The sequence below is a fragment of the Trachemys scripta genome, chromosome 16 (assembly GCF_013100865.1).
Source record: "Trachemys scripta elegans isolate TJP31775 chromosome 16, CAS_Tse_1.0, whole genome shotgun sequence".
Classification (NCBI taxonomy): Eukaryota; Metazoa; Chordata; order Testudines; family Emydidae; genus Trachemys; species Trachemys scripta.
This window is the reverse complement of record NC_048313.1, coordinates 15,102,111-15,111,370: the sequence shown is the minus strand read 5'-3', so window position 1 is coordinate 15,111,370 and position 9,260 is coordinate 15,102,111. Positions and strand designations below refer to the sequence as shown.

The following is a 9,260-nucleotide window of genomic DNA, read 5'->3' as shown; positions in this document are numbered from 1 at the left end:
CCCCCCCCGAACCCAGGAGTCCGAGCACAGCGCCCCCTGCAGGGGCTCGGCTCCAGCCCGGCTCACCATGTCTATAACCATCTTGCGCAGCATCTGGCGCTGGCGCTTGCCGAGGCTCTGGAAGATGTCGCAATTCTCCTCCTGCAGCAGCTTGAAGCCCACGGCCAGGTGGTGGTTCTCCAGGACTGACTCGTCGTTGTACATCAGGGCCAGCTCCGAGTCTGCGGGGCGAGGGAGGGTCAGGGGGCGCCGGCCGCAGCCGCCCCGGCTCCTACCCCCCTCGCTCCTCGCCCCGTGCTCCCGGGAGGGGGAATCGGTGCATGGCGGGGAGCTGCGTGCATGGGCCGGACTGACCCAGCCGGCTGCACGGGGGGGATGGGGCAGCTCTGACGGCAAGCACGGGGGTGTGCACACGTGTCGGAATGCACACAGGTGTGCGTGTATCCCGGTGCACGGCCGTGTGAACAGGAGGGCTGGCGTGTCCATGTCCCGGTGCACAGGGGTGTGCGCAGCAGGGCTGGCGGGTGTGTCCCGGTACACAGGGGTGTGTGCAGAAGGGTTGGTGTGTGTGTGTCCCAGTGCACGGGGGTGTGTGCAGGAGTGCACGCGTGTGCGCTGAGGTATGTGTCCAGGTCCCGGTGCACAGGGGTGTGCGCAGGAGGGCTGGCGTGTGTGTCCCGGTGCAGGGCGTGTGCGCCGGAGCTGGAGAGATTAGGAAACACACATGTATCCCCCCCAAAGCTGCTGCGGGTCTCTGGGAAGCGCTGGGACCCCCAGGCCCTCGCCCCCGGACGCGGGATCGTGGGGCACTCACTGGTGTTGATCAGGAACTGGTTGGAGACGCCCGGGTGATCCACGTCATGGATGGCGGCTGCAAACAGAGCAGCCAGGATCTCCAGGTCGGTGAAGACAGCCTGCCAAGGGCACATGCAGGGGGCTGAGGCCGGGCTCGGCTGGTTAACAAGCGAGGGCAGGGGCTGGCTCTGCCCCATGGTTGGGCACGTTGCAGTGCGAGGAACCCAGGAGTCCTGGCTGCCCCCCTGGGCCCGGTCCCTCAGGCCCGTGCCCAGCCATGCCATTGGCACAGCCAGGCGTCGCTCTGCCCTGGCTCTCGGGAAGCTGCAGAGACTGTGCGGGGAATTGCCATGTGGGGGTTAGCCCTGAGGCCCATCACCCTGGTATCCTGCCTCGGAGTGGGCCCATGCCAGCTGCTGCCAAGGCTGTCAGACCCTGCAGGAGGCAGCGACGGACCCAGGGCGGGCAGAGAGACAGGCAGACAGCTGGGGGTGGATGGACAGACGGACAGGCAGCTTTCCAGCCCCCCCAAATTCGTTTCAGTCCCGTTTCCGTCTCTATTCCAGCCGCTTCCCCCCTGACAGCCGGCCGGGCTGGGTCACGTCCCAGACACCCTGCGTCACAGGGGATCGAGAGCTGGCCCCAGGGCCCCCACTCTGCCACCGGTGGCATGAGAGCCCCCCAGCGGCTGTTCTGTCCCTGACACGCTCAGCCCCCCGGCGGCCCCCAACTCACGTCCAGGGCGGGCGTGGCCAGCAGGACGTGCGTGGACTGGATCACGTCGGCGGCGTGCAGGCTGTTGTGGTAGGCCACGTCGGCGTGGTAGTGCTCCTCCAGCGTCAGCACGTACGTCAACAGCGTCTCCACTGGGATCTTGAAGGTTTTCAGCAGTTCTCTCTCCTGGGGGGGGAAGGGAGCATTTGTGGACAGGCAGAGTCACGCCAGAGGGGCCAGCGCCAGACACTCCTGTGGGCAGAGCCCACAGCACCCCCCCCCCCCCAGCTTCAGGCCCCTGTCCCACAGAGCTGGGAAGGGACTCCTGATGCCCAGGGCCCCCCCTGCTCTAACCACTAGACCCCACTCCCCTCCCCGAGCCAGGGACAGAACCCAGGAGTCCTGGCTCCCGGCCAGCACTGAGGATCCCTGGCCAGGCGGGTGCCAGGTGTGATTCCGTGTGCTGCACAGAGGGGTGGGCGCTGCCAGCCCCCACGGACAGGCCCCACCCACCGCGCCTGGCCTGGGGCCCTACCTGGAATATCGTGTACATGATGCAGCTGAGCGAGCGGCTGCTGGAATATTCGGAGACGTGGAAAATGTTCAGGCCCCACTTGTTGAGATTCTCCAACTCCTGGAAGGCAGAACAGGGGGTGATGAGAATGGGGGGAGGGGGGGACAGGGACCCCACGGAGAGGCCTGGTAGAGCACGTCTGCAGGAGCCCAGAGGTGGGGGTGCCCAGCTGGACCCACAGCCCCACCATACTCCTGCCGGTGCCCCTCACTCCTGACCCGCCACCCCCATCCCAGTCCCCTCCCCCCCAGCTCTGCTGGTGCCCCTCACTCCTGACCCGCCACCCCCATCCCAGTCCCCTCGCCACCAGCTCTGCTGGTGCCCCTCACTCCCGACCCACAGCCCCCTGCTAGCCCCGCCCTGCCCCCCCAGCTCAGCTGGGGCCCCCCCCTCCCACCCCGAGGGCAGCAGGGGGAGGGGTGGTTTGCACACATCCCCCCCCACGCACATTGTCCCAGTCTCCGGCACACACCCAGTCACACTCAGATCCGTGCGCTCACTCTTGCCTGCCCCCCAGCTCTGCCGGTGCCCCTCACTCCCGACCCGCAGCCCTTGCCAGCCCAGCCCTGGGCTTCCCCCCCAGCTCTGCCGGTGCCCCTCACTCCCGACCCGCAGCCCCTGCTATTCCAGCCCTGGGATCCCCCCCCAGCCCTGCCGGTGCCCCTCACTCCTGACCCGCAGCCCCTCCCCGCACCTTGCTGAGCAGCTCCTCCTGGTCGGTTTTGACCCCGAAGCGGGGGATGCTGGAGTTGGTCAGGCCCGAGCTGGGCATGAGTTTCTTCACGCCGCTGATCTGGCACATGGGCTGCTGCTTCTTCTTCTTGTCCCGCTCCTTCTGCGTGGGGGGCGGGATCTCCACCTCGTTCTGCTTGTCTGGGGGGGGGAGCGGCCGGTCAGTGGGGGAGGGGCTGTGCCACGGGGGCGGGCAAGAGTGAGCGCACGGATCTGAGTGTGACTGGGTGTGTGCCGGAGACTGGGACAATGTGCGTGGGGGGGGATGTGTGCAAACCACCCCTCCCCCTGCTGCCCTCGGGGTGCGTCCCCTCCCACCACAGTCCTATCCCGGGGCAGCTCGTGCCCACGCTGCTGACGTCAGGTCCTGGGGTCCAGCCCCCCCGGGGGTCGGACTCAGAGCCCCCAGTTGGGCTGGGCCCGGCAGGGAGACAGGCGCCCCCCCCGGTGGTGGCAGTGCAGGGTGTGGGGGGGTCACTCCGGGCAGCAGGACGCGTGGGGTCGGGGAACCAGGGTGCAACCCCCCCCCAGCACCTGCAGAGAAGAGGGCGGAACGAGGCATCATGGCAGCGTAGGGGGTGGGGGGCCCCCCAAGACGTGGGCTCCTGGAGGGGACTCAGGCAGTGGGGAGGAGGGCAGCATTGTGACATCACAGGGCACCGAGCCAATCCGAATGCAGAGGACTCCGTATGATACACGTGGCAACAGTGACCCAGAGCCCCTCTGGCCCCCCCACAGCCCAGCCCCCCGGAGTCTCCCCCGGTCTCCCCACAGCAACTGGGCCCCGCTCCCCACCCTGGCTCCCAGCCCCCCCGGCCCCCCACCACAGCTACGGGGCCCCGCTCCCCTCCTAGAACCAGGAGAGAACCCAGGAGTCCTGGCTCCCAGCCCCCCCGCTCTAACCCACCAGCCCCGACTCCCCTCCCAGAGCCGGGGAGAGAGCCCAGGAGTCCTGGCTCCCAGGCCCGCCCCGCTCTCACCACTGGGACTCCCTCCCCTCCCCTTCCTAGAGCTGGGGAGAGAACCCAGGAGTCCTAGCCCCCCCTGCTCTAACCACTAGCCCCCACTCCCCTCTCAGAGCTGGTGAAAGAACCCAGGAGTCCTGGCTCTGGGAGGGGAGCGGGGCCCAGTGGTGAGAGTGGGGGGGGCGTGGGGGAGCCCAGGAGTCCTGGATTCCAGCCTTGCGCACAAACTATTTTCCTTTCTTGTTTCACTTAAGTCCCCCGAGCTGCATCCCTGACCCCCAGCCCCGCATTCCTAAACAGCCTCTCAGCCCCCAGGCGTGAGCCCCTCCCCTGAGCTGCTGTGGGCCCGGTGCCCCGATCTGAGCTGCCCCCTGAGCCCGTGGGCGCCGGCCTGGCCTGGGCAGGGCTAACAGCCGGTGCCCGGGGCAGCTGGGGGGAGCCGGCTCCTGCACAGACGTCCCATTGACGGGCCCTTTGCATCAACATTTGCTTTAGGCCGGAAGTTTGTCCCTTTTGACGTCAATGGGGCTCCGGGGACCCGTCTGCCTCCGCGGGAAGCAGCTCCGGACGCAGCCAGAGAACAGCCTTCCTGGCGTGGGGCAGCGGCGCGGGGGGAGGGGGGGGGCAGAGGGGTGTGAGCGCGTTGGTGAGGCGGGGCTGGGGGCCACACGGACCTGTGTGGCACCGACACGCCGGGCGTGGGCACTAGTGTCTGCACAGCATCTCCAGCCCCAGGAAGTGACTCACCCACAGTTACACAGGGAGCGAGGCCAGAGCCAGGGAGAGAACCCAAAGGGTCCGGGCTCCCAGCCCCAACCCACCAGCCCCCACTCCCCTCCCAGAGCCAGGGAGAGAACCCAGGAGTCCGGGCTCCCAGTTCCCTGCTCTAACCCACTAGACCCCACTCCCCTCCCAGAGCTGAGGGGAGAACCCAGGAGTCCTGGCTCCCAGCCCCCCTCCTCTAACCCACTAGACCCCACTCCCCTCCCAGAGCCGGGGAGAGAACCCAGGAGTCCAGGATCCCAGCCCCCTGCTCTAACCACTCATCCCCACTCCCCTCCCAGGGCTGGGAGAGAACCCAGGAGTCCTGGCTCCCAGCCCCCTGCTCTAACCACTAGCCCCCACTCCCCTCCCAGGGCTGGGAGAGAACCCAGGCGTCCTGGCTCCCAGTAACCATTGGGCTCCCTGTGGCACACATGGGCAGGCAGCCCCACTCCAGGTCTGAGCCCAGGCCCCACGGGGACCCCCCGGGCTCGGTGCTCACCGAGGAACGTGCTGGAAATGTACTCGGAGACCTGGTTTCCGGAGCGGCTCATCTCCGACAGGTGGGTGAGCTCACGGGTCAGCATCCTCTTGAACTGCCAACGAGAAGGAGAAAGGGGCTGAGTGGGGCTGCCTGGGCGAGTGTACATGGGTGTGCACATCACCGTGCAAGCTGAGCTGCACACTTCCTCGCACGCATGTGTGTGCATGCTCCACCATGCAAGCAAGGGGGCAAACCGGCGTGCACGCTTTTCCACACCTGCTTTGCTGCACGGGCAAGACTCACAGGTGTGCCCGCTTCCCCACACAAGCGAGTGTGAACGTCGCTGTGTCCAGTTGTGCTCGGGGACGCCTTGCTGTGCCTGTACACTGGCCTGCTGCACGCACGTCCCGGCGTGGAAGCCCAGTGCCTGCGTTTGCACACCTGCCCACTACGCATGTGAGCTGCTGTTGTGCGAGCAGGCATGATGCCCCATGCAAGGACCTTGCCAGCGAGCTCCAGCCACCAGCGCAGACGCCCGCGTGGAGCTGCAGGTCTAAGGGGCAGAGCCCCCCCGCGATCGGGGCCCTGAGGCCCCGGACCCCCGTGACTCCTGGCTACTCAACACCAGTAACCACCCAACTCCCTAGCACGGGGGAGAGGCTGGAGCCCCCCTCTCCGCCCCCCCGAGAACTCTCATTCTTTGAATAAACTCAAGGGATTTTTTGATCTAGGTTTGAATTTGGGGCACAGGGCAGAGAGGGGAAGTGTCAGACCAGCACTTCCGGTGCCCCTCACTCCCGACCCGCAGCCCCTGCTAGCCCAGCCCTGCCCCCCAGCCCTGCCGGCGCCCCTCACTCCCAACCCGCAGCCCCTGCTAGCCCAACCCTGGGCTCCCCCCAGTCCTGCTGATGTCCCTCAACCCAGACCAGCCAGACTCTGCTCTAGGTATTAATTCACACACACACCCCCGCTGATCCCCTCCCGGGCCAAGATCCCCTCCAGAGAGGCAGGTATTACCTGGACGGCCAGAAGGTGTTTAAGGTCTGGCATGGTGGCCAGCTCTGATGCTCCCTCCTCCAGCCCTGTGCCCGAGCCCGCAGGACGCTGCCCAGCTGCTCCGGACACCCCGACCCAGGCGGAGAACAGCCAGGGACAGCAGCCCCGGTCCAGCCTCCCCAGGCAGCCCAGCCCGGAGCCAGCTGCTCAGGGGACTGGGAAGCAGCCGCTGGCTCAGGGTTTCCTGGCAAAGTGAGTCCAGGGGAGGGTGGGTCACACTCCTGGCACAGAGCCCTCCCCGGAGAGGCTGCGGCTCAGGACAGGAGCCCCATGGCTGGAACCGGCCAACAGGGAAACAGCGACTCCCCGGAGATCAACAGGAGACAGGGAGAGAACCCAGGCGTCCTGGCTCCCAGCCCCCCCCTGCTCTAACCACCAGCCCCCACTCCCCTCCCAGAGCCAGGAGTCTTGGCTCCCAGCCCCCACTCCCCTCCCAGAGCCAGGGAGAGAACCCAGGAGTCCTGGCTCCCAGCCCCCCCTGCTCTAACCCACCAGCCCCCACTCCCCTCCCAGAGCCGGGGAGAGAACCCAGGAGTCCTGGCCAGTCCCCCTGCCCCTGCCCCCGCCTTGGGCTGCTCTAATCACTAGACCCCACTCCCCTCCCAGAGCCGGGAGAGAACCCAGGAGTCCTGAGGGGCTGATGCTGGTATTAAACAGGCTCAGAATCAAAGGGGGGGGGCTGGGGGCTGCTTCTGCGGTTTGTCCCCCGCCCCCACTGTAAAGTCCCCTTTGTCCTTCAGCGGCTCCTGCCTGGAGCTGGCCAGCGGCTGGTGACTCATCCCGGAGCCGGCTGCACTCACAGCCATAGGCCTCCTCTTTTGTGGGGGGCGGGGGGGTGTTCTCCCTGGCTCTCCCGGTCCCCTCCCCCCTCGAGTCCCCATTCTGCTCCCCCAGGCTGGGCGACGGGGGGAGAGGGGGGGAGGCAGGGGGCTCCGCCTCTGGCTGGTGAACCCAGCTGGGTCAGGGCCTGGACTGGGGGAAGGGTGTGTGTGGGGGGGTGATCTGCAGGGCCTGTCCCAGACCCCAGTGTCAGGAGGGGTGGGGGGTGGTGGAGCTCTCCCTGCAGTACTGCCTGTGGGGGGAGGTCACCGCGCTGCCCGCACGCCGCACGGGGAGGCCAGCAATGGCAGGACCCCCGCCCCTCACACAGCGCGGTGGTGGTGGGGGATCCCTGTTCCTGAGGCACCGAGTGGGGAAGTGACTTGCCTGAGGTTACACGGGGAGTCGGGGGCACAACAGCGGAGAGAACCCAGGAGTCCTGGCTCCCAGCCCCCCTGCACTGAGCCCAGCTGAGCTGGGGGCAGGGCGCTCCGTACCCCCCAGCCTGGGGGAGGCCCCCGACTAGGACTCAGCCCCCTGGCAGGGGCAACGGGGGTCTGGGGGTCACAGGGAGCCCCCCTCGGCTGTGTCTCCCCGAAGTGGGGTCCCAAAGGGGACACCCCCAAACTCGCCCCCTCCCCCGCTCAGGCCACGTGCCCGGGGCCCGGTTCATCCCCAGCTCCCCTCCCCCATCGCCCCCCCCATCCTTCACGTCACACAGAAAAACCCACAAATGGCAGAAATAAAAGCAGGGCAGTGGGACGTGCGAGCCCCCCAGCCAATCAGGGCGCCTGAGCCCAATCTCCATAGCGACAGGAGTCTCCTTAGCAACTGCCCCATCCGCAGCCTGTGCACAGACCCGGGTCTCCCAAAGGGGGGGGTGTTAACCCCTTCCGTCCCAGCCTCATGTACCCCCCTCCCCAGCCCTGGTGCCCCGCACTCCCGACCCGCAGCCCCCACTATCCTAGCCCTGGGCTCCCCCAAGAGCACTAGGTGATTGGGTGCAGGGGGAGACAGGATGAGGGGGGTGTTAAGCAGCTGAGGACACTGACTCCAATCCCCCCTCCCCATTCAGCAACCCACACGTGAGACGAGTTTGTTGGGTCTCAGCACACCGGCCTCCCCCTCCCAATGGCCTGGAGTGTGTGGCTGGGGCAGAGGGCCCGGCTTTAGCCCCCCGGCCAGCGCAGGCCAAGGCAGGCACGGAGATCTCAACCCAACGTGCCCGAAGTCGGGCACGAGCTGCACGCAGCAAATTAGGTCAAAATTGACACCAGAAAGCAGCACTTCCCCCTCCCCCCTCCCACAGCGGAGGGAGGGGTGCAGGACCACAGCGGGGGGGCGGGGTCATGGCCTGGGAGGAGCAACCCCCCAAGGGGCTCAGACAAGCAGTCGCTGTCCTGGGGGGACATGGCTGGGGGACGTGGCTGCTTCCCCATAGCTGGGAGAGGAGGATGGAGGGGGCTCAGATGGGAATGCCCACCCCAGCCCCACAGCGGGGAGGAGAACCCCCAGGGGAAGAACCCATCCCTGGAGTCTCCGGAGCCGCCTCCCTGGTTCCCAGCCCGGAGGGTGGGGGACGCACGGTGAGCAGCCGCGGAGGTGCAGGGCAGGTGGCCTGCAGGCCCTGGCGCGCAGTGGGGCCCAGCACAGGCAGGTGAGACCTTCCCCGGCCCTGTGGGGGGCGCTGTGCCCTGCAGCTGCCATCAGGAAGGACCAAGCCTAGTGGATGGGGGCGGGGGGACTGACACCCCAACTCCGCAGGCTCCCAGGGCGCAGGGTGATACCCCCAGACCCCAAGCTGTGTGTAGAATCCCCCGCCCCAAACACGGCTCCAGCACTGGCCTCAGGTGGCCGAGGGGGGCAGGGGCTGGGGGCAGGGGTCTGAGCCCCATGCTGATGGCTGGGGTGGGAGGGCGCTACAGGAACTGACACCCCCCCCAGCTGGTGCCTGAAGGGGCCGGGGGTCTCAGTGCGAGAGGATGGGGTAGGCTAGAGCACCACACAGCTCCACAACACCCCTAACCACCACAACCCCACTGTAGACACCTGCACAACACTCGCCCTAACACCCAGGTACAACCACACACCCTGTGAAGGGACATTCAGGACCCACAGAGGGGGGTTTCTCTCTCTCTCTCTCTCTCTCTCACACACACACACACAGACCCAGACACACACACACACACACACACACACACACAGAGGGTGTTCAGGACACGGGGGTCTCTCTCTCTCTGTCTCTCTCTCTCACACACACACACACATACACACACATGGGGGGTGTTCAGGACACGGGGGGGTGTCTCTGTCTTTCTCTCACACACACACACACACACACACACACACACACACACAG

At 67.2% G+C, this 9,260-nt stretch overlaps 1 protein-coding gene across 1 annotated transcript in view; it reads right to left on the bottom strand.

The window, feature by feature from the left end:
* Positions 1-66: 66 nt before the first annotated feature.
* The window catches only part of PDE4A (phosphodiesterase 4A), a gene marked incomplete at its 3' end in the record, with an annotated part of 120,725 nt that continues 111,531 nt past the window's right edge, over positions 67-9,260 (bottom strand). The window contains 6 exon segments of the mRNA XM_034792302.1: positions 67-221; positions 815-914; positions 1,531-1,695; positions 2,045-2,143; positions 2,778-2,956; positions 5,045-5,138. Of these exon segments, the coding sequence (XP_034648193.1) occupies positions 67-221; positions 815-914; positions 1,531-1,695; positions 2,045-2,143; positions 2,778-2,956; positions 5,045-5,138 (792 nt within the window).